The following is a 24,987-nucleotide window of genomic DNA, read 5'->3' as shown; positions in this document are numbered from 1 at the left end:
TCGTATGATATTTATGGTTTTTCAGTAGAGATTCAAACTTTCAAAACTTACAACTTAAAGATAAATTTTTTTGTATATGTGTAGTAATTAAAGTGTGGGATAGAAAAATCAAATCTTTAATCTCAAGATTGAAATAAATATTGTGTCAATTGAGTTACGTTTGTGTTAGCAACTTTCAACTTAAGTATAAGAAATGGTTATGTTTTTTTAGTTCTTGAATTATAATGTTTGACTAGTAAAAATTACTATTATTAGTCCTTTTATTTTATTTTTATTTTTGAATAAATAAACCATAACCGTGAGAGGAGATCAAATCATTAATTTTTAAAATGGTTTGAGCATCCTAACTTAACTAGGTTTAGATGATTTGTTAAACTATATGAAAAAAAAATTTATCACCAAAAGAAGAACAAAATTATTTAATCACAGAACAAATCCTTCAATGAATATCATGACAATCATAATTGGAAAATAGATAACCGGGCCGAACCAAATGTAGTTTAGTCTACACTTCGAGGATTATGATTGATGCTAAAATTTGGTCAAAGAAAAACACACATGAAGAATTTGTATTTTTAAAGAAGAAATAACCAGTATAACAAAGAAAAAAAGCTAGACGCCGAAGTAATATTAAAATTAAGATATAGAAAGAAAATTAGAACTTTCAAGTTACCTTCTTTTATGTTTGGATCGCCTACTTACATGAATTTTTTTCTTCTCCCAATTGTCATCAAAATAGGAATCTCTTGTTCCTCTTTAACGTAGGATCTCTTATGGGCTCGACCCCAATTTGAAATATGTCGAGGAGGGCCACATTGGATTCTCTTGGATCCGCTTGGCGTATCGTCTAAAAATACTATTTTTCCCTTGGGTCCAAATTAGGATTATTTTGGATATTACAAAACTCATCGAAGTGGAGTTCTCATCGAATTAGAATCTAATTTCTAAATCAACTATATTTAAGTAACAAATTTCTGATATCGAAAAATTGATAGTACAAATTTTATGTTTATTGAACGAAACTCATAATAGTGTAAACTACAACTACCATATGCGTGTGTGTATATATATATATATATATATGTATGTATGTATGTATATATTAGAATTAAAAAGAAGATAGATTTGGAAGGGGAAAGTGGAAAGTGGAAAGTGGAATGGGGATGAGAAGAGGTGGAATAATGATGAGAAGTTAGGTTAGGTGAATGGAAGATGGGAAGATCAAAATCAAAGGGTGAAGGATTGATTTAGGGACAAAGTTTTAATAATAAAAAAGGTGTGACCGTTCTATTGCGTTTCCCTCCAACAATACGCAAAGGACAACCCCTATTTTCCCTTTTTTTTCTCTCTCTCTCTCTCTCTTTTCTTCTTCTTCTACTCCTCTTTTTCTTCCTTTTTCAAAGAAAACTTGGTGCTTTCGTAATCATGGCCCCCACCCTCCTTAACCCTTCTTTCTCTCCTTAAATACTCACACAAAAATTCTCTAATAATAATTTATCAAAATTTGTCGATCTCCAAGATGTATATCCATATATTACATTTTTCTCTTATTCGATACGACGAGTGAAGTTAGAAAGTCTAAAGTTAATAGATTGGAGATAAAGGAAATAACGTTTAGTTTAAGATAAAGAAAGAGGAGAGGATAAATATACAAACTTCAATAGGGTTTTAGTAGTTTAGTACTTTTAGTCGAATTGTTTAATACTAATTAATGAGGCTGTGGGCCAAATACTTTCAATGTTTTCAAATCTTATCTAGAATCTTTCGAACTTTTTTTTTTTTTTTTTGAATTATGTATGGAATCTTTTTTATGGATTGAAACATATTCTCTTATCATTATATATGGAATCTTCCAACATGACACAAGTTAGGTTTCCTAATAAAATTTAGTTTCTACTAATTCCTTTAGATGGGGATCATGCAACTTTTGGACTTCAACGATCGATATAATTTATTTACAACTTTCGAGGGTGACTTAATTGCTCACAATTTGGTTGTAAGTAAATAGTTTCTAAAAACATGCTTTTGTTTAAAACAAAAGCATGTTTTTTGGAAAAAAAAATATTCAAATATTGGTTATCAAATAAGAATTTTATTTGTTAAATATTAATTTTTGTTTATAGAATATAATTAAGAATTAAAGTCCTTTTTAGAAAGAAAAACATCATAATTGGTTAGATTGATGGTGTAAAACAAACCTAAATTTCAAAGATCTAAAAACAAAATTGTTATCAAAGGTTGAAAAAAATAACAGTGGAATCTTCGAAACTCGACCAATAAGAAAGAAAATAATAATGATAAATAGATAGTAAACTCCAAGTTTCAAAAACAACTATATCAATATAATTTTTCCTCAAAAGTGGGTCTTTTTTTTTTTTTTTTCAAATTAGTGGGTAATAAATAATCAACAAGAAAAAAAAAAAGTAAAAATAGCGATTCATGTAAAATATATTTATAAAATATAACAAAAATTGTAAAATATATTTATAAAATATAACAAAAATTTTAGATTTTATCAATAATTCTATCAATATTTATAGTGGTATCAATGTCCAATGTAATCTTAAATTTGTTATATTATATAAATATTTGAAAAATTGTTATGAATAACGTATAAATGAAACTATTTACAAAATTTTTAAATACTCTGATGAATTTTGCTATATTTTGTAAATAGTTCTAATATTTTGCTATTTATAGACGATCTTAAATATTTTGTACTATTTTTCTATATAAAAAAATGTCCTATATATATAAACCCTATATATATATATATATATATATATATATATATATATATATATATATATATATATATTAATAAAAGAAAATTGGGCGTGATTTGTTAAGGGAATCTTTGACCAATTTAATAAAGATACAATAAGATAAGACATTGGGAAGCAAATTAAGATACACATATTATATATATATATTAATATACATATTATATAAATAATTAAGATACACGTGGTTTTGGCCTCAATTATTTTTAAAACATATTATGATGTAATTTGATAGTGAAAAGGAATATCATTGTCTTTCTTGGACCCAATTAATCACAACACTCTTTAATTTGTTCAAATATTTGTGGCTATGTGTTTGGTTTAATTTAATTTATGTGTCAAAATGAATTTGTCTTTCAATTATTTACAATTAATTATATGCAAATCGTCCCAAAGAAGTAAGTAGTTACCTACACGTAGAAGTAAGTTGTTAGCCACTTCTTTATAATATTATTGTTTATATTACTCAAACAAAATATCAAAATTCACTGTCTTTTTGTGAGATATTGAAATAAAATATTCAGCAAAACTTTAGATATCGCTATAAACAAATAGCATATTATTATTGTATAAGGAATGAAATTTTATCTATGAGTTTAGCTTAACTAACAACTGTTTGTTTCTGAGATAAAGATGTCTCAGGTTCAAATCCTTCTACTTTATGTTTCGTAAATATTTTATTTTATTTAAATTCTTTTGATCAAATACGTTTTAACATGGTTAACAAAAACTTAGTTCAGGTGGTACCTATGTACGTTGATAACCAAGAGGTACTGAATAAATACATGGTAAATATTTTATTTTAGTTTCTTTATCGAGTGTCTTTTATTGAGTTACACTACATTAAAGAAATACTTATCTTCATATTAAAGAAATAGGACATTTTCAAATAGAAACAAAACATTTACAAAATATAGAGAAATTTTAAATTTTTTCAATGATAGATAAATGATCATAGACACTTATAATCTTCTATCGATCGGTATCTATTAGTGATATTGATAAACACTAATAGAGCAGTCTATCAATGTCTAGATATAATTTGATATTTTACTATATATTATACGTATATTTTCAAAATTTTGCGGTTTACAACAAATTCCAAAAAGTAATAGTAATTTTTCCCAAATTTGATGCGTAAAACTTTGCTAGATTTATTAAAATTTAGAAACAGTATGTTTAAACTTAGTTAATATAGAAAACTTCCTACCATAATTGTTAACAAACTCAAGCGAAGAATGATGATAGATTACAAAGAGAGCAGAGAGGTTTCACATTTTGAGTGATGAGAGGGATGAGGATGAGATTGTTGAGTGAAGTCTTGCATGTAAGAGAGAGAATACAAAGTTCATGCATGTAGAGATAATAGACAAGTAACAATGAGCTGCTGATTTTTCCAAATACTATCCATCCTACTATCAAATGGTTGTTATTTTTATTAATTTACTTTTCGATTTTATGTTTCTTTGTGTGTTTTAGTTTTAGATAAGGACGTAAACGAGTTGGATTGGGTTGAGAGATATTTTCAACCCAACTCATATTTTCGGATTGACAAGTCGAATAACTCGAATAGTATTTCCAACTCAGCCCAATCCATGACCTGTCGGGTTGTGGGAAAAAGAGAAAAAAAAAATACAATTTAACATTTGACCTAAATTTACCTTTTACTAAATTAATAATAAAATATAATATATATATATATATATATATATATATATATATATTATTAATTTAAGTTGGGTTTGGTTGAACCGAATTTTTCAACCCTCAGCCTATCCCAACTTGAAAATAACCAAATTTTTTAACTTAACTCAACCCAAAATTTAAACAACTCAATCCAACTCATAATATGAGTTGGGTAGTCTAGGTTGTCGGTTATTCGAGTTATTTTTACAACCTATTTTAAAGATATTTTGAAACCGACCTACGTAGTTATTTAGCACAGCTGGAAGAGGAGAATCATTTTTTCTTTTTTCTTTTTTCTTTTTTTTTTTTTTCAATGAAAACCTATGTTTCTATATAAAAGAAAAATAAACAAGTGGAGTCTAGCAACGTAAGAATTTTGGTGTAAAAATATACAAAGTAGGTATTAGGATATTACTAGAAATATTTGATGAAAAAAGTGAGAGAGAGAATGAAAACGAAAATATCAAAATATAATTGAAAGACAAGAAGAGGGTGGAAGGAATATATTAACGTGAATTATAATGAATAAAAGAGAGTGAAAAGGGAGAAATTACTTAAAAGAAAACTTTGTAACGTAGTTGACAATTTTTCAGTATAATTAGATATAGCAACATTGTATATACTAAGAGATCTAATTAAATAAATAAATAAATAAAATTGCAATGAAGGTGAGTGAAGTAACACTTGACCAACCCTATGACAACACTTATTTCAACCCACTAAATATCAGATCATTCAAAACGATTTTTAGGTTTCATTTTTCTAAGTGTTTGATTTATATCCTAAAATTAAATAATTCTTTATTATTATTGGATTATCAAATAATAGTTTTAGTTCATTATTACTTAAAAAAGAAAGTAGGATTTTACATTGTGCAATTGCAGGGTGGAATTTTGAATGTCTTAATTGAGAAATGTTGTTTGTTCAACATTGGTTTTGTGCATGGTTTGGTTCTCGATTGGTCCAAGAAATCGAAGGCGATTATCACCCTTAATTGCAATTGACACTAGAAGATAGATTTGTTTATGCATAATGAATAAAGTTAGGTACTGATTAGTTGGAAATAATTAAAGTTCATGCGATCAAAATTTGGCAAGATGACATTTGTGTTCATGCATCCGCACGCATAAAAGACTAAGCGATAGTTAGGATTGACTGAAGACAAAAATGATTTTTAAGAAACTTGTTTTTATTTAAATGCTTTTGATTAAAATTGTTCAAAATACATTTTTAAAACTATTTTGAGTGATTATTAAATATTTTAAATTTCATTCGAGAAAAAATTGCGTGTGAGAATACCAACTTGTTAGGGGAGAAAAACAAAATTTTACAATAAGTGTAAATAATACAATATTATAAAATGAGAATTATACAAAAAAATTTAAAATGAAACACTCTCACAAATTGATTAATATTAGTTCAATGACTCTCATAAATTGATTAATATTAGTTCAATGACATGATTATAAATTATTTCATAGGCTACAATTACACGTTAATATTTGCAAAAATAAATAAATAAAAGAATACATATATAATAATATAAAGAAAGAAAGAAAGAAAGAATATCAAAAAAATATTTTAGGGGAACAAAACTTTAAAACCTATTTGATTTGTAAAGTCTGAAAGCAAGCAAAAGTGAGTGGCAAATATTTGGACTATGTAATCTTACAATGGACCTGCTTCCCACCACCTCATGCATATCCAAGCTACAAAATGCCACTCTCAAATATTTTCAAATTCCAAGAAATTATTTTCAACATTTCTCATTTTCAAGTCTAAGGAAATACAAGAAATACCCAAAATAGAAGAAAAATTATTATATCTAAAACAAATGAAGCCATCACTAATTACAAGAAATATTACACAGTTTCGGATTTCCATCAAGAAAATTTGCAGACAGTGAATGGGAATGATGTAGGCAGATCTGAGTTTCAACTTCCAAGACATTATATGATATTAAGTCAAAAAAGGAAAAAAAAAAAGGTTACAGTAATGTGTGAGAATAGTGAGATCACTGCATGAACTTCCTAAATGATTACTCAATCATCTTTTCAATCTCTTCTTACCAAAACCATTTCAGTAACTCCATTGATGATGCATCTCAATCAATGGCAATGATGAGAAAACCAACTGATACATACATAAGGAAGACAGGATAGAGTGCAAGAGCTTTTCTTCTTGGGTTCACTGCTGAACTCATGAAAGGATATGCAGCCCAAGAACTCCATGCCAAGGTCACACATACCACAACTATCTTCACTATTACATTGTCTTTCAACATGCAGATCAATGCTCCAATATCTAGAGGAAACAGGCAATATCCCAACAGGCTCAAGCTCTGGAAGAATATTATATGTCCACCCTGCATTAACAGTGCAAGTCCCCGATTATTTTGAGCAAACCAAGGTGGTTTTAGTTTATGCAGAGAGAAACCAATATTTTTATAGATTAGAGATATGAAACAGACGCGAGGGGGGGGGGGGGGGGGGGTTAGTAACGGTTAACTACTGGCATCTATATCTATAGTAAGAGCTTGCCAAGCCCAATGAGTACCATTTCAAAGCTTGGATCATTCTTTAATAATGTTCATTGATTAGCGTTGGAAATGAGAAAGAAAACGTTGTGTATGTGGGAAGGACGACTGGGTGGAATCAGAATCCATACACTACTTTCCTAAAATTTTAATAGTTCAAGAAAAACTGGTGTTAGTAGAAGATGTTTGGTAAGAGAATATAGGTAATTGGATTTTTTTCCTTAAGAGAAAATTTAACAGCAAATGAAGAATGGGTTTGCTCACAATAGCTTCAGCTTCTTGACGGGGATTATATTTATCCAAAGGAAGATAGAAAATGGGAGTGCTTGCACTCGTCATCGAGTAAAAGGTGAGCAAGGAGTGCTTATTTTTCCACGTATATATTTAAAAGAGTGTTTTGGATAAAAGAAAATGGGAGTGCTTGCACTCGTCATCAAGTAAAAGGTGTGCAAGGAGTGCTTATTTTTCCACGTATATATTTAAAAGAGGTGCACGCAGTTGCCTCTATTTCGTCTCCTTCTAAGTCGCCCCCATCTCTGAGTTTTCATTGTAATCTATCTCATTGGGAGTCTCCGGAAGTGGTGGGCCTTATTTCTATTTCTATTATGCTCCTTCGGTTACTAATTCTATTGAAAGGCTTTTTGTTCATTTTCTTTTGGAAAAGCGCTTTAGTCGTACATAGAGGGTTTGGTGAAATGGGAATAACTTTTATAGTATCGATAGTTAACTTTGGGATTCCTAAGTTCTGATTCTCTCAATAATACTGGTTTCATTTATAACTTTTCACCATGTCAAAGAAGTGTTTATTGAGAAAAAATTAGAGGCAAAAAAATTTTACGTGTTATGAGTCTTTTGACAACAAATAGACCACACGACCACAAAATAGTACGTTGCAAACACCTTAAATTGAAACTCATCATCTCCAAATAAGTTTCCGTATCATTAGACTTATAGCCCTCCAAAGCATCCCCTTTAGTTTCCTTTACATATTTCTCCATATCTATTGGAGAGACACTTGGGGTGAGACACTCAAACGAAGAAGATGAACCTGTATGTTTATTTAAGTTTTTCCCCCTTAATTCAACTCTAAATTACTAGAAAATTATTGGAATTAAGAAAGAAAGGCACATCTCACCTACGCATATCAAAACACTCTTTGAACTTTCCAGAATCAACTACCAATTTGAACCCAGAAAGCATATTAAGTATTCACGTTAGGCTAAGGCTTTTCGTAGAGCTACAGGACATCTTTTACCGTATTAACCTGAAGGGTATTCTCATTATGGTTGGAAAGCATCTTGAGCCAAGAGAACTTCTCCTGAGAGCTCTGATTCCTCTGAAGTTCATTTTCAGAAGTACAAAACATCTATCATAATAATGGCTCTGGTCAAGGGATCAGTCCAATTCTCTGTTACAGTCGGGTTTATGTCAATTTAATTTTACTCAAAAAACATAATTGCTTCGACCATCATTTTTACAGAAAAATACCAAACTAACACGAGATCTAACTCTTAGGAATGGTTGGAAGTGATTTTGAAACAATTAAGAATTGCCTATGTTCAATCACTTTGAGAGATGTTTTTCAACATTCAAAATCAGTTTTGATGGTATGGAAATTGCTTTTCAAAGTAAAAAATCAAACATGAAATTGAAGGACTTCTTCAAAAACAATTTTGAATATGACAAAAGGTGGTTTTAAATATTTCAAGATAAACTGCATTTAAGAGTAAAATAATCAAACATAAATACATTTAGAATGACTAAAAGCATCTTTCAAAATAATTTTGAATATGAGAAAAGTGAACCCCAAACGTTCCCTCATACTCTGAAGTCCTAACAATGAATACAATCAAGAAGGCAGCACAACACAATTTTAAATAAGTATAACTCCATTTTCTACTGGATAAAAACAAACGTGACAGTAAAAACATGTTCTTGAATAAGAGAGTGAGAAGGAAGCTGGGAATGAGTTAAAGATAGATTTAGTTACCAGCAGAAGCACATTCAAGGTCAGAATCACTGCACCAGCAGCAAGTAGTGCAAATGCAACAGCAAAAACCTCAGACTGAAAAGAAAATCAATTGATACAGTCAGTAGAATACCAAAAGAAAATCAAGCCTTTATTTAATGAATGACGGTGATTAAATAAAGGTAGTGTTTCATTTGAAAGACTTTATTTAATACTAATAACAATAATAATAATAACAATAAGTACATGAATTCTAAATTTCTCTTGGGTGAGGTACGACTTAGTAATATCCCCTTAGTCTAGTATCCATAGTCATAAAAGTACATACCCTAGAGCAAGCAACACGCCCTGCCTAAGAAGGAGCTGATATTCCTAATAGCGGGTTCAGTAAACAAACATTTCTCTTTTATATCAAGTAGCAATATCGTTGCCTTCAGATTAATTTATGAGACAGATATTTTGGCAGTCCATATCTACATTTCCCCTTCGAAATATATGCTGATTAAAGTCATAATGAAATTTAGAACTTGAGATTTTAGCCATGCACGTCTCAATATCCTGAATATCCACGCTGTAATCTAGCACATAGATAATGGTTTATATCCCACAAACCATTTAAACAAATTGTATCAGCATTTATGCACCCCACCATACTAGTTACAACACTTATGCATCTATTCAATTAGCTTTCAGCCATTGAAAGAAGCTTGCAAGTGTTCCTATAATTTCCCAAGTATTCCAACTGACTAGAATCATCGGTTCCTATTAAAATCCAATGAAACAAACTGGCCACTACAGTCGCCTCTGCCTACCCTGAGATATAAAATACTAAGCTATATCTTAACTTTCAACAATGAATTCAACTCAATTCCAAATCTTAATAACTGCAGATAGCTATCAAGCCAAACCAAAACATCGAAAGCCCAAAACAGGAAAATATAAGAAAAATCACATCATAAACAACTAAAAATCTTGATGCAAACTGAGACTTGCATGTGAACTAAAATCAAACAAAATCCAAGCAAAGCAATTAACCATTTCAACAAGCTCAAATTTTTACAAGGCTAACCTTCTTGACCGATGCAGACCACGAAAGAGTAAGACCAAGGAACACAATGAAAAAGAAAGGCCCCCACAGATCCCAATCCCTCAAAGCCTTTCCAGGGTCCTCACGGAAAGGGTTAGGAAAAACCACAAGCTTCAAATTGCTGACGATCCGGGACAGATCCCTCTTGACCGTATCCCATACCGGTTCGGTTAGAGTGTTGGGAGGTGACCCAAATCCAGAAGCCGATAAATCAGGCCTCCCATTACCGGAAACGGGCAACGGTGGTGGAGTAGGAAAGACAGTCGGCGGCTTCTGATTGGTGGATTTGGGGGGAAGTGGGGGGAGATTGGACTGTAAAAAGGGGGAAGAAGAAACAGGAATGGAAGCCCTGGGAGGACTTGGGGGTCGAGCTGGAAGAACAGTTGAAGGGCCGGTTTGAACGCTGGCGTTGATGAGATTTTCGATCTCGTCGATGTCCGATTGGGACGATTGATGAAGAGGAATTGTATCGCTGTGCGACATTTCCCGGGAAGGGAATTTTCTCGGGAAAACGATGAGAAAAAGGATCGAATTGAATCGAAGAATGAAGAAGAAGATCAGATCTAAAGAAGAGGAACAGAAATTTGGAGTTTGGTAATTTATGTTCTTAGAAGAAGAAGAAGAAGAAATTCCGTTAATCACTCTTCCATGGGGGTTACGCCTAAACGTCGCCGTTAAATAAGTAACCTCAAAAAACCCATTTCTCTAGACCGGGTCGGACCATTGAGTTTGTACACAAAAGTTCGAAAACCGATGGTTTGTTGTCTTATGATTATTTCATTGAAATTACAACTTTAGCACACTCCTTTCTTCTTCCTTCTTCCTTCTTCAATCTGCAGTTTTTCTTTGTTTGATTCTTCTTCTTCAATAGAGTAGATGAGTTTAAGATCTTTATCGATTCAAGGAGGTTGATGAAACTAAAAATGGCGATTCTGATGAAGCTAACTCAAATCCCTCAAAAACCCATTTCTTCTCATTCGTTTCTGATTTATGCAGCTTCTTATTGTACTCATCTTCATAAATCCACAACTGAAATCGAAAGAATCGCGAAAATTATCAACGACCATCCATTTCCTGATCAACCTCTTCACCCCACTCTTCTTCACCTCATTCCATCTCCTCTTCCTTCAAACACTTTCCTCAACGACGTCCTTGGCCACCTCTTCGCAGCTCATTCCAATGGCCTCAAAGCCTTGGAGTTCTTCAAATTCTGCCTCCACCATTCTCAAGCTTCCCCAACTCCTGACGCTTTCGAGAAGACCCTTCACATTCTCGCCAGAATGAGGTATTTCGATCAATCATGGGAGTTAATGCGTGAGATTCGACAAACCCACCCTTTTTTGCTTACTCTCAAGTCCATGAGCATCTTGCTTTCGAGGATTGCGAAGTTTCGATCATTTGAAGAAACCATTGAAGCGTTTCAGAGAATGGAGAATGAAGTATTTGTTGGGAGGAAATTTGGTACTGAGGAATTTAATGTACTCCTTCGAGCTTTTTGTACTCAGAGACAAATGAAAGAGGCGCGATCAGTGTTCCACAAGATGTATTCTCGATTTCCCCCGAATATTAAAACCATAAATCTCTTGCTTTTAGGGTTTAAGGAATCGAGTGATATTACTTCTGTTGAGCTTTTCTATCATGAGATGATTAAGAGAGGTTTTAAGCCAAATGCTGTGACTTATAGCATTAGAATTGATGCATACTGCAAAAAGGGTTGTTTCGTGGATGGTTTGAGAGTTTTTAAAGAAATGGAGAGGGCAAAATTGGAGCCAACATTGGAAACAATCACTACTCTTATCCACGGAGCAGGGATAGTAAAGGATAAAACCAAAGCACGCCAGCTGTTTGATGAAATTCCTCTGAGAAACTTGTGTCCTGATATTGGAGCTTATAATGCTTTGATAAGTTCCTTGATTAGGTCTGGTGATGTAAAGTCTGCAGCAGCTCTAATGGAAGATATGGAGGCTAAACACATTGGACATGACAGTGTGACCTACCATATGATGTTCTTAGGCTTGATTCGATTGGAGGATGTTGGAGGTTTTCGTGAGTTGTATAGCAAAATGGTACGGCAAAATTTTGTGCCTAAAACACGAACGACAGTGATGATAATGAAGTTTTTCTGTGAAAATCGTCGAGTTGACTTGGCTTTGGGTTTCTGGGCTTATTTGGTAGAGAAGGGATACTGTCCTCATAGTCATGTGTTGGATCTGTTGGTAACAGGATTATGTGCCCGTGGAATGGTCCTTCAAGCATTTGAATGCTCTAAACAAATGTTGGAGAGAGGGAGACAGATGAGTGAAGCAGCATTTCTGATAATGGAGAGATCTCTTCTGAAGGCACGTGCAACAGACAAATATGGGGAGCTTGAACAGTTGAGGAAGAAGCTTAAAACTGTTTTGCCCCCACCAAATCAGTTCTTATCTGAGATTCCAGCATCATAGACAAATAGTAAGTTTGGAATCACTTTTGACATGATGAAAGTTTAGAAAACTAAAACTCTAATTATTGAAAGAGGAAGCCACTTTATATTGTATGTTTGAAAATCTACATGTGCAATTGCTCCCTAGTCGACAAAGATATAGATTTGAAAAACATTTGTAATTGATCTCATTAACTTTACAGTTTAAAAACACCTGAGACTGTAATTTTGAGCTAAAGACTTCATTAGTGCTTATTTCAAAAGTTGAAAAAGTGTTGCACTTTAAACTAAGATTCTCCAAAGTAATCCCATTCTTCTAATTGAAATGTTTCTGAGGTATAGTTTATCGAAACTCTTCTTTTCATCTTGTTGGAAGTATTGGCAGATTCTTAAAGGGGATATTTGCCTGCATATAGTGTAGACCACTTCTTTCCATATCTGAATAATCATGTGTATTCATGTGCACTGACCATTACAGAAATACTGTATCATTAAAGCAACCATGGATCCTTTGATGTTGCAAGTAGCCATGCCGTTGAAATTTCAACGGAACACAAGGAAGCCTCAATTGCTTTAGATAGATGGCCAGATTACAAACTCAAGACCTCAAGACCGAGTATGTAAGTTCTAAAACTCAGATTTTGTAACACTTCAGAATGCTGAGATGACTGAAATTTTTCTTTTTTGCTTTTTGAATATTACCAATCAAATATGTGTTTTGAATATACTTTCTATCATTCTTGTTTTTAGGAAAAATCTACAAGTCAAACACTTCAACTGCACAGTGTAGAAGGTTATGATTTACAGAAATTATAAACTTATGGGTATTATTCAGAATGACCGAATGTAATTAAACCTCGATTCTTTGTTCTCTCTTAGAACCTAGAACTCTTCAAGTCTTATTTTGATGTGCTTTTATTCTCTCATTCTGCAGACTTGGGTACTGTACTGAAGCTTTCATCTCGTGCTCGATTGCTGCAGTTTCCTTCGCTTATGGTCTTAAGGACGCATTAGACAACCACATTAGTTCACAAGACTAACGATTTAGATTGAAATTAGGTGAAGTTAAGATACTTCTCTTCAGTGATTGTAATTTCACTAAATTTGTAGAAAGTTTCAACATTAAGGAGCATATTGACATTTTAAATTTTTTTGATGTAGATATTGTATACCTTGTGCATGTATTGATGGTCTATCCAAAGTTCAGAATCCAATGTATTGATTTGGATCATATACAATTCTATTCTCACAGATAGCCCTAATTAAGGAATTTGATATTTTACTTGGGTCCAAAAAGATACAAATTTTCAAGTTTGTTCCAAATTGTTCTTTCAGGTATATATACAAGGGAACCAAAAAAGAGCCTTACAACAATATACAAAAAGCAGTTCTAACCGGGATTACTAAGAAAGATAGGATCTAAAAAAGAACTGAACATCGCCCTGGCCTCAAAAGACCTGCTTGCCACAAGAACAACTCTTTAGTCATGAAAATGCATGCAATGGGCATGCAAAGAAGAAGCTCTGCAATCGTCTCTCTACAACTCTTCAAGCTCAAGTTGAACATCTCAAAGAAACAATTTCACACAAACACATCGCAGAAGTAAATGATCGAGGCCTTCCGCAACCATCTTGCAGATAGTACAACAAAGTTGTTCAACCAAAAAGGAACCTTAGTTGAAATTAGAAACAAAGTGCTGACTTTTCCATGACCTGCCACATGTAAAACTTACAAACCCCTCTCCCCAATTTCCATGTTGATGTTAATGAAAAAGAATCATCAAATGAATGCATACAACGCAAATTTTTTTTATTAAATCACTGATTGATTTATTGAGAAAGAGAGATAAAAATGATAACTGAATTGAAAGCAACCTGAAACAAAAATCTTCCAGAAGCTTTCTTTTTCTATGCCACATTCTGTGCAGCTTTGAAGCTAAAACGTAAAACTACAAGGACTTTCCATGTAGTATTCCTGCAGATCATGGCCGTCCAAGTTGAATTCATTTCCTTTTTACCTAATTCTTGTTTGCCTTCAGAATTTGGATTCCATGCTTGTGGTAACTTCAACTCTCTCCTCTTTAAGCCATGGCATCCCTTCACTCGTTCACACACTGCCAAACCACATATCCAAAACAGAACCGATTAACCACCCCAACCGAACAGCGAACACCAACGCGAAGAGATTAATGCCGTTAGGCTCTGAATAAACAAAATAAATGTTTGAAGAGTGCTTATGTTTAGTATACAACAAGTGTAATTCCCAGTGCTTACTCACAACGTTGTATCAGCCAGATCTACCAAATGAGCTCTGAACCTTCAACACAGCAGCTCCAAGGAAACTGTTGGAGAACATTCAGTTTACGTTATTCATTCAGTTTACGTTATTCCGTTATGCCCACATCCTCGACCTCGACACTATGATTATCATCATCAGAGAAATCGGATTCAACATCAGAACCTATGTCCGAGTCCAAAACATCTCTCACATTGCCTTTGTTCTCAACACCAAAATCATCAGATTTATCCTCCACATAATCTGTCCTACAGTTTTCCATATCATAACCCACTCTCTCTCTCCTGTACCCAACTAGTTCCCTGTCTAGTTTTGCCTTCCTTGGGCTGAGTAAAACCAATTCAGCCAAATGTCTTCTAGCCAAATACACATCGTTAGGCTCTACTAAATCACCTCTCCTATAACCCTCCCTGAGGAAAACAGTGTGAAGTTTTCCATGGTTTCCTCTTGTTGAAATGTAGAAAATTCCCTGATGTTGAAGAAGGAAGTCCTTCAACTTCTTCGGCAGATTCATTGCTAATCGAAAATGCGCAATCCGTTCCAATGTAAGCTTCTTCTCTACAGTCAAAGACAACATCTCATGAATTGTTGCCACTGCCCTCTTCTCCATCCTCTTCTGTGCTTCAATGGACCTCATATCATACTCAGAAATGTCCTCATATGGCGACCAATAAGGAAGCCGCTGCCATTTCCACATTGCAATTCTGAAATACTTCCCTATCTTAAACCCAGGAGGAAAATTCACAATGAACGAGAATCTAATGTCCTCAGCATCACTTCCTTGCTCTCTATAAACCCTCTCCCTAGCTCTCTCTATTGCACAAACAGTAAGACTTGGATCTCTTTCTACAATTTCAATGTACTTATTCCTAGTTTCTTTAGCATCAAACAGTCTAAAAAATTGAGGGTGTTTGAGAACTACCGAATATTCAAAATCGTCAGGCAACCCGAATTCAGATCGAGCAATCCGAATATGCTCGAGGCGAAGACGGCCCTTGTTGGACATCATCAAGAGTTTCCTCAGCCGAGTGACAGCATCCGGAATCTGGGCAATGACAGCTCGCTTTTGCTGCTCGATTTGGAGGTGGGCTTTTCGGGTTAACCTGCAATAGAGGATTCTTTGAACAGGGTGCTCGTAGATTTCAAATACATGAGGGAATTTGAGGACGAAGGCCCCAGCTTCGTGTTGCTTGAACCCAAGGCGGCGAGCTAAGATATCAAGGCGAGAAACTGGGATTGTTTGGTTGAATTGGGAGAGAATAAGGTCCTGAAACTTGAGCACTTTACGGATTTTCTTCTCCACTTCCATGTAATTATCGTAGCCATGGTCACGAACCCTTTGGAGGTTTTTGGGAATGGAGGTGGATTGAGACATTGATCGTGAGCGAGTGAAATTGAAGAGAAAATAAGCCCTAGTTTTGAATGATGTAAAATTGGAGGTGAGGAATTTAGGGTGGTAGCCAAAAAAGATCAACATCTTTTTCCAATGGATTTCACTTCGATTAGGGTTTAGGGTTTTAGCGTCGAGATTGTTGAGGGAGGAGATGGAGAGTCGCAGCCTTGGAGGTGGAGGTCAAGCCATGGAATTTGAAACCTCACTCTTCAAATCAGCTTTTATTTTTTTTCCTCTATAAAATCTATTAGTTTAAATCAAGAATATATATATATATATATATATATAACTTTCACAACTTTATATTATATTTATATTAGTATCATTTTGGTATTTATTTCCTGTGATTTGTGAATTTTTCTACGATGTAACGAAAATATCGATTCACTCATTCTATTGATATCAAATTCATAGATATGCAAAAATATCAATACAAATATCGATATAAATTTAAAATACAGTTTTGAGTAATTTTGGTTTTTATTTTGGGTGCTAAGAAATTTTGTATAAAAATTGGATTTATGAAAATATTTTTGATTTTTTTTTTTTAAGTTTAAAGATATTTATGAGAAAACATTTCAATAATTAAGGAGTATTTTTTATACAAAAGCTTAACGGTTTCTATCCTAAACTAAGGGTATTTTTGAAATTTTAGGATATTTTTAAAACTTTTAAAATTTTAAGGGCATTTTTTATGCAAACCACAATTTTGAAGGACATTTTTTCTAATTCGACCAATGTATCATTCATTTCAAAATTAGAGATTTAGTCTCCTTGTAAGAATCGAATAAAAATTAGACTTTGATTTTCGAAAACAAAAAACAAAATTACTGTCAAATGAAGACCATTATCTCTCTCTCTTTCTTTTTTTAAAAATATCATACGAACTTATCTTTTATATCAACGAATATTTCCCTTTCCCTTTACCACTATTATCACAAGTAGTGGACTAGAAATTCATGTCACACAAGGTCATATAGTTAGAAGTTTAGACTATATTTTGTGGTTATATCTTAGGGTTTAAGAAACAATGAACATGTTTGTTTGTTTTTTTTTTTCATTAGATCTATTTTTAGTGTTCTTTTTTACTTAAATAAATACTTTTTTTCTTTCAAAAATTGTTTTATTTATTTTATGTTAATCCCAAATCTTTGGTAACCCTAAAATTTTAAAAGAATTTGAGAGAGTTTATGAGAAGTTTGAATTTCACCTCACCCCTCTCAAATTACATTCTCTCATTCTATCTCAAAGTTCTATAAGAAAACAAATAATGATTATTTTGAGAACGTTAAAGAATGATTTTTAGATACTAATATCAATTTTCATAATTTACAGCAATTATATTTACTCTCATATGTTCTCTAAATTATTATTAGGTCGGGAAAGGTATTTATTTAACTAAAAAAACATGGTTATGGTTTTATAAAGGGGTCTTTTCAAAAAATATAAAAAAGCCGTAAAATATTTACACTCTATAGAACAATTCAAAAAACGAAAAAGTCTAGAGACCCACTGTGTAAATATAAAAAATGTTATGTCAATCACGCCGTCAATAACGTGCGCATAATATATTTACGATTTATACGCGATCGTTTAGATATGGATCGTTTGGCTACAATTTATCTTTTTAATTCCATCGTTTAATTTTGTTACACATAGTTTAGATTTGAGAACCCAAATCTAAACGATTTTTTTTTTTAAATTTGGTATACGATTTTTTTTAATTCTTTTGCTATACGATTGTTTAGATTTCTTTACACGATCATTTATATTTTTTACCGGATCGTTTACTTTTTTTACAACGATCGTTTACATTTGGGTTTGATTCCAAATTTGGATTATTTTTATCCATTGTTGAGAAGGTTTGATCTTGAAGGTCTTAGAAAGAAAACCGCCATTTACCTTAATGAAATTAATTCTTTGTGGGAGATTCTTATTAAAGAAAAAAGAGAAATTCATTGTCAACAAGGTCCAGCTTCAAGTGATTTCTTAGATGTCTTGATTCAAAGTGGATTCAGTGATCAACAAATAAATACCTTGATTATTGTAAGTACAAAATCACACTCTTTTAACCGCTTTGAAATACCACGGCAGTATTGGTCATTTTAGTACGCATATATGATCTTGAACATTTTAGTATACATATATGATCTTGAACCAAATAACAATTTGGAAAACAATAAACATAAGAATCAAATAACAGTTTGAAAAAAAAAAGAAAAAACAAATAAAAAGAAATAACAAACCTGAAATATTTTTTTTAAAAAAAATGGTAACTTTTTCATTTTGTTATATGGATTGTAAATATTTGGTTGGTTTGTTATATTTATGAAAATTTCCCCTAAAATTATTTAACATGTAATTTCACTAAACAAAATTAGATATTAGTCGAATAATAAAAAGTGGGTGGAGTTGATTTGTCTTTGCTACTGTCGATCTTAGGTTCTCTTCGTGGTTGTTCATAGATGTTCTTTTTAACGTAGTTGGTTGTGGGTGTATGTTTTAAAAGGGGTAGTTGCAAATGTAGTAATTTTATTTAAAAAAATTAAGTATATAGCAACATTTTAAAAAAAAATTGTAAATATAGCAAAATCTGTCACTGATAAACATAAGAGTCTATCAACGATAGAAGTATATCATCGATAGACTTTACTATATTTGTAATTTTTTTAAAATATTACTACATACTTAATAAATTATTCTAAAAATTTCTATCCATTGTATTTATATTTAGGCTTTAGGGTTATATCATCTTCATCACCATCTTGGCCACCCTACTTGATTCAAGCCCAAACCCTAGGACTTTAGGGCATCATTTGAGCTCAGATTGGGCTGACCCAAACCCAACCTTTAATACTCATTCATCGAGGAAGGAAAGTCGTGAATCACGTTTACTGTTTTTATTTTTATTTCTTCTTTTCCTCTCTCTCATGGATTCTCAATTTTCTTACTTTCTAAATTAATTTAGTTTTCAAATTTAGCATTTTTCATACCATCCATATTAGTCTTGTAGATTTAAAAATATATTTTGGAGTATTTTAAAAAAGACAAAAGAGATTCTACCTATCTTTAAAATCACTCACAGACATGTTCTAAAAATGTCATTTAAAGTGTGAAGTAATATTGTACCGCTTTATATATTCAATCATTTTAACTTTCCCCTATAATATATTGAACTAAAACTTCCTTAATAATTCTACGCCATATGTAACTCCAAAACTCCATATTTCAAAGATGTTGATTCCTTCATTTTCGATTCTTCTTCCATCTCTTCTTCTTCTACTTCCAATTTTCATTATTCTCAAACACATCAAATCTCCATCTTCAAAACTCCCACTTCCTCCTGGTCCAAATCCATGGCCAATCTTAGGAAATCTCCTTCAGATTGGTCAAAATGCTCACATTTCCATCACCCAATTTGCCAATATCTATGGCCCTTTAATCTCCCTCAAGCTTGGAGCTCAGCGTCTCATCGTCGCTTCTTCTCCGGCTGCCGCCACTGCAGTTCTCAAGACGCAAGACCGCCTTCTCTCCGCTCGATACATCTTCCAAATGACCCCTGATAGAGCACTCCACGATCAACACTCTCTTGTTTTCTCCCCTGAATGTGGAGATCAATGGAAGAATTTGAGGTCACTTTGTAAAGTGAACTTGTTTACGGCTAAAGCAATTGAATCACAAGCTATTTTGAGAGAGAAGAAGATGAAGGAATTAGTGAAATTTCTGGAATCAAAGCAAGGATCTGTTGTGGAGGTTAAGGATTTTGTCTTTACCTCTGTTTTCAATACACTTTCTAACTTGATTTTCTCGATGGATTTGCTTGATTTTGTTGGTGATGGGTTTAAGGGGATTAAAGGGCCTTTCAAGAAAATGATGGATTTGGGTTTGACTCCAAATTTGGCTGATTTTTATCCATTGTTGAGAAGGTTTGATCTTCAAGGTCTTAAAAATAAAGCTGACATTTACAAGAATGAAGTTGATTCTTTGTGGGGGATTCTTATTAAAGAAAGAAGAGAAATTCATTGTCAACAAGGTTCAGCTTCAAATGATTTCTTGGATGTCTTGATTCAAAGTGGATTCGATGATCAACAAATCAATGCCTTGATTATTGTAAGTACAAAATCACTCTTTTAACCACTTTGAAATACCTCGCAAGTATCGATCATTTTTTATATCCGATTTTTTTTCAAGAATATGACTTTTTAGGTTTATTATTCTTTGATTTCTTTTAAGTGAATATCGGTTAAACTTGAGTTTTTTTGGATGACTCTATCTGTGATGTGTTAATATTGAATAACTTGAAATTTTGAAAACAATGAAAACGAACTTTTTGCTTAAGTCTCACGTACTACTTTTATTGTGTTTGGTACTTTCTCCATCTCTCATTAATTTGCCCAACCTTTCCTTTCCTTTCGGCTTATCGCTACTGTTTAACATTTATCACTCTCTTCAACAAATCTTGTGCTCGAGCTTTAGGCCATTGACCAATCACTCATCACTCACTTTGACAAACTCTCATGCTCATTTATCATGAGTGAGAGGATTTGAGAGAGGAACATAAAAAGTTGCTTTAATGAAATGAAAGAGAAACATAAAAGAACAGATTTGAAGGGAGAAGTTCGACTGAAAGGTACATAAAAATTAAGAAGTCACGAGTGGGATTTAATTAGTGGTATGTGAGATAAACAAAATGTTGATATATTCATTGTTCTCAAAATCCAAGTCATTCAACATTAGTGCAATGAAAATTAAATCAAGTCATTCATGCAAAAAAAAAAAAAAAAAAAAAAAAAAAGACTTCATAGACACATATCGAGGATTTACACAATGAAAAACGGACGAGTTCACATTCTTTATGATATATATTTCAGTTATTATTCTTCTTTTCCCCATGTAAACTCATGTATATGTGATACAAAATCACAAGAAGTCGGAAACACCTTTATGGTGCATAGTATGACGATTGTGAGATCTCTTCATTTTGAGATATATAGATTTATAATCAAACATGTATCGTCTGATGCATTATTAATTATTACTATTGCAGGAATTGCTATCTGCAGGCACAGACACAACTACAACAACAGTGGAATGGGCAATGTCAGAGATTCTAAAAGACAAAGACATACTAAACAAAGTAAGAGAGGAAATGAAGAAGGTAACAAAGGAAAACCGGCCCATTGATGAATCCAACATTTCTGAGCTTCAATATCTATGGCGTTGTGTGAAAGAAACCCTAAGACTACACCCACCTGCCCCATTTCTTCTTCCACGCTTAGCTCCAATGGATTGCGAAGTTATGGGATACTCAATCCCAAAAGACAGTATGGTTTTTGTCAATGTTTGGGGAATTGGGAGAGACCCTTCAGTTTGGGAAGATTCTCAAACATTCAATCCTCAAAGATTTGATGTTGGTTGTGGTAATGATAATGTGGATTTTAAAGGGTATGATTATAGGTATATATTTGCCATTTGGTGGAGGAAGAAGAATTTGCCCTGGTCTTCCAATGGCCATTGTGCAAGTTCCTTTGATTTTAGCCACATTAATTCACAACTTTGAATGGTCGCTTCCTAATGATGAAGATTTATCAAAGTTGGATTTGAATGGAAGGCTTGGTGTAACATTGCAAAAATATGAAACTCTTAAACTTATTCCTAAAAGGAGGGTTATTTAAAATGATTGTCAACACATTATTATTTATATATATATATAATAAAAGTTTATTATTACATGTTTTTTATTCATGTCATATATTATTTACATAAATAAATCCAAGCTTGTGTACAAATTATACATATTCCTATGTTTTAGTTTAGTATGTATATTATTATTTTTTATAGAAAACATGACGTGACTTCTGTATTCATGTTGTCCATCTTTATTAAGAAAATTCATCCTCTTAATATCAACGAGCTAAGCCAAGCTATAGCTCAGTTCTACCCGACTTGACGAAGGGAGAGCTGGAGCAAAAAACTTTTGATCGATTAGGGAGAGGGAGCGCTCAAATTATTTAATTTTGTTAAAAATTTTCCTTTTCATAGTTATGATGTCATCCTTTATAGCTCGTAATTGGAAAGATTTTCTCTAACTTTTGTTTATTTCCTTCTCTTTTGACTTTCGAGATCCTCGTCTTGTTTTCTAATGCATGCAATCCCTTTTGGATTCAAGATAAAATAAGGGTATGTTACAATGTGTCAATCAAGTTAAAATAACTAGTACACCTACTAATCCATGCTCCTTTAGTATATAAAGTGATGAAGAATGGTTTTAGCCGAATTGTTATATATTTATACAAGTTGTGGTATGTAAAATATCATATTTTGCATATACAATAAAACTATGTAACATGTAATTTCACTAAAAAAAAATTAGATGATGAATAATGTAGTCAAATAATAAAAAGTGGGTCGATTGGATTATTTGTCTTTGCTACCCAATCTTAGGTTCTCTTCGTAGTTGTTCATGGATGTTTTTTAGTGTAGTTGGTTGTGGGTGTTGCATGGCTAGTAGAGGTGTGAATGAGTTGGGTTGGGAGACTTTCTCAACCCAATCCATATTTTCGGGTTGGTTGGGTTGTCTACTCGAGTAACCCAAATTAAGTTTTCAACCAAACTCAACCCAACCCGTAAAATATGGATTGGGTTGTCGAGTTGTATTATTTTTTTTTTTTTTTTTCGCTTCTAAATTTTAATGTTTGTAAATGGAAATCATCAATCGTAAAACAAAAAAAATAAAATAAACACTCTCAAAAATCAAGATTGTTTAACTTTTAGTAAATAAATAAATAATAATGAAATATATATATTAATATCTACATTTATTATATTAATTCGGGTTGGGTTGAGTTGGGCTGACCCCAAATTTTTCAACCCTCCAACCTGCAACCCAACCCAACCCGAAAAAAATTAAAAATTTCAACCAAACCCAATCTACATTTTAAACTAACCCAACCCAACCCATATAATATGAGTTGGGTTAGTTCGAGTTGCTCGGATTATTCTTACACCCCTAATGGCTAGTATAGGCTTTAGCATGTGTTTTGTTTAGTCGTGCATACATCATACATGTTTTCGTTGTCTCGGAAAATATGTTTCAAAAAGTTAATTATGTTTGTTTAAGCACATTTTACAAAAAAATTGTTTAAAATAGAATATGTGATCTCACTCATTTGTTAGATAGGCTAAGCACTATATTAATTGAACTATGCGCAGGTTAACAAGATAGTTGATTTATTACACTCTCAAATCTCACCTTCATCACTGGGCCATCTTAGCTTCCCTAACTTGATACAAGACCAAACTCGAGGACTTTAGGGCATTATTGGAGCTTAGATTGGGCTGACTCAACCAACTTTAATAATCAAATCCATGACCTAACCTTGAGTTTGAGTTGTGTATAGGTCAAACTCGTTCAATTAGTTAATTCAATATATGTTTTTAATTAATTATTTAAAAATATTTAAATTTTCTCAATAATATGGTATTAAAATTTAATAAAACTTTATTTTCACAAAATATATTTTAATTTATCTTGTATTTTAATTTTTCGATAAAATTATTGATATTATAAAGTTTTATTTAATATTCAATTTTATTCAAAAGTTTCATTAGTTTTTTTTTTATCCTATTCATACCAATTCCTCTTTTTAATACTTTATACATCTAAATATATTTTTCTAGAAAACTACTGTTAATTATTTATTTATATATCAAATATAATATATGAAGAACGACACAAATCAAAACATATTTCATTTTCAAAATGCTGATTCATATCCTACCAATGAAAAAATGAGTAAGATTGGGTTGGGCTAGTCTGCAATGAGCTTTAACTATACCTTTGGGCTTCTACCCCTTGATGAGGGCTAGCTCTCCATGTGTTTTCAATAGTGGCAAATTACTACCAACAATATAATAAACTAATTACTTCAAATTTATTTTTTTTTAAAAAAAAAACCTTTACCAAGAGAGATTTTTTTTGGCCTTTTCTAGTATATGATCGATTGAATTGGTCACTAGAGTTAGTTGTTAAAGAAGTTTGACGAAGTTGGGTATAAGATGGTAAAATATAGTTGATTTCTGGAATTGGTCTTCACTAGATTGATCCCATAGAAGGTAGTTGTTAGAGTAACTGCCGAAGGTATATTGTTGCTAAAGTTGCCAAAGGTGGACATTAAAGTTAGTCTTTATAGCATGTCATTGACGATGTAATTTATTAAGTAGTGATGTAGTAATGGATAGTATGAAAAATATTATATTATCCTAGCTAACTCAACATAATTCAACTTGGGAGTTCATGCGGTCTCATCTTAGTTCAAGTTGGTCCTCCAAATAATTTTATCAATAAGCTAATTATACTTATATCAATATTATTTAGTTGTATATATACATATATATTATATAAAGAGAAAGTTGAGGGAAGTTCGAGTTTTTCTTAGACCTATACTAAAACTATCGATTCTTAAAGTACCTACTCGCGTTGAAACAAATATAGATAACTTTCTTTTAATTAAAAAAAAAAAAAACCAATATGAGGGATTAAAATTCTCCCACTACAAAGTCATCATTCCACACATTGTTATTACAAATTCTCTTTTCCACACTAATTGTTATTACAAATTCTTTGTTTCCAAGTCTTCATTCAAAGTCTCTCCCAACTTTCTACTTTCTAATTTCTTTTGACTTTCTACAATTATACCTTCAATGTCAACGTTATTATAATACTACTTCGCTTTTTCTAAAAATAACTCTTTCTTATTTTAATATTCAATGAGTTTGTAAATTTCATAAAAACATCTTGTGTTAATATGTGAATG

At 32.3% G+C, this 24,987-nt stretch overlaps 4 protein-coding genes across 16 annotated transcripts; 2 read left to right on the top strand and 2 right to left on the bottom strand.

Annotated features, from left to right (window-relative positions):
• Positions 1–6,319: 6,319 nt before the first annotated feature.
• LOC103504629 (protein YIP4b) lies at positions 6,320–10,706 on the bottom strand. Its single transcript, XM_008469005.3, has 3 exons — positions 10,044–10,706; positions 8,996–9,070; positions 6,320–6,834 (listed from the first exon to the last, which is right to left on the bottom strand). Exons 1-3 carry the CDS (start codon positions 10,542–10,544, stop codon positions 6,574–6,576), a joined length of 837 nt encoding a protein of 278 aa, XP_008467227.1. The 5' UTR covers positions 10,545–10,706; the 3' UTR covers positions 6,320–6,573.
• Positions 10,707–10,821: 115 nt separating this feature from the next.
• LOC103504627 (pentatricopeptide repeat-containing protein At3g61360) lies at positions 10,822–14,300 on the top strand. Of its 10 annotated transcripts, none has more exons than XM_051089747.1 (5): positions 10,822–12,512; positions 12,962–13,103; positions 13,234–13,307; positions 13,418–13,542; positions 13,819–14,300. In XM_051089747.1, the coding sequence occupies exon 1, from the start codon at positions 10,973–10,975 to the stop codon at positions 12,503–12,505; it is 1,533 nt and encodes a 510-aa protein (XP_050945704.1). In that variant the 5' UTR covers positions 10,822–10,972; the 3' UTR covers positions 12,506–12,512; positions 12,962–13,103; positions 13,234–13,307; positions 13,418–13,542; positions 13,819–14,300. The 10 variants fall into 10 exon arrangements, with proteins under 10 accessions (XP_050945704.1, XP_050945699.1, XP_050945706.1 ...); XM_051089742.1 differs by having other exon boundaries at positions 13,234–13,329; XM_051089749.1 differs by lacking the exon at positions 13,819–14,300 and having other exon boundaries at positions 12,962–13,099; positions 13,234–13,276; positions 13,418–13,632.
• On the bottom strand, positions 13,746–16,407 carry LOC103504628 (protein ROOT PRIMORDIUM DEFECTIVE 1). Of its 4 annotated transcripts, none has more exons than XM_017043321.2 (2): positions 14,757–16,407; positions 13,746–14,684 (listed from the first exon to the last, which is right to left on the bottom strand). In XM_017043321.2, the coding sequence occupies exon 1, from the start codon at positions 16,253–16,255 to the stop codon at positions 14,867–14,869; it is 1,389 nt and encodes a 462-aa protein (XP_016898810.2). In that variant the 5' UTR covers positions 16,256–16,407; the 3' UTR covers positions 13,746–14,684; positions 14,757–14,866. The 4 variants fall into 4 exon arrangements, with proteins under 4 accessions (XP_016898810.2, XP_016898812.2, XP_016898811.2 ...); XM_017043323.2 differs by having other exon boundaries at positions 13,746–14,596; XM_017043322.2 differs by having other exon boundaries at positions 14,761–16,407.
• A 2,770-nt stretch (positions 16,408–19,177) lies between these two features.
• LOC103504626 ((S)-N-methylcoclaurine 3'-hydroxylase-like protein) lies at positions 19,178–21,974 on the top strand. The gene is made up of 2 exons (XM_008469001.3): positions 19,178–20,281; positions 21,219–21,974. The coding sequence occupies exons 1-2, from the start codon at positions 19,406–19,408 to the stop codon at positions 21,729–21,731; spliced, it is 1,389 nt and encodes a 462-aa protein (XP_008467223.2). The 5' UTR covers positions 19,178–19,405; the 3' UTR covers positions 21,732–21,974.
• Positions 21,975–24,987: the final 3,013 nt, after the last annotated feature.

This window comes from Cucumis melo, chromosome 9 (genome assembly GCF_025177605.1).
Source record: "Cucumis melo cultivar AY chromosome 9, USDA_Cmelo_AY_1.0, whole genome shotgun sequence".
Taxonomy (NCBI): Eukaryota; Viridiplantae; Streptophyta; class Magnoliopsida; order Cucurbitales; family Cucurbitaceae; genus Cucumis; species Cucumis melo.
The sequence above is the reverse complement of the archived record's forward strand: the minus strand, read 5'-3'. Positions and strand labels throughout refer to the sequence as shown.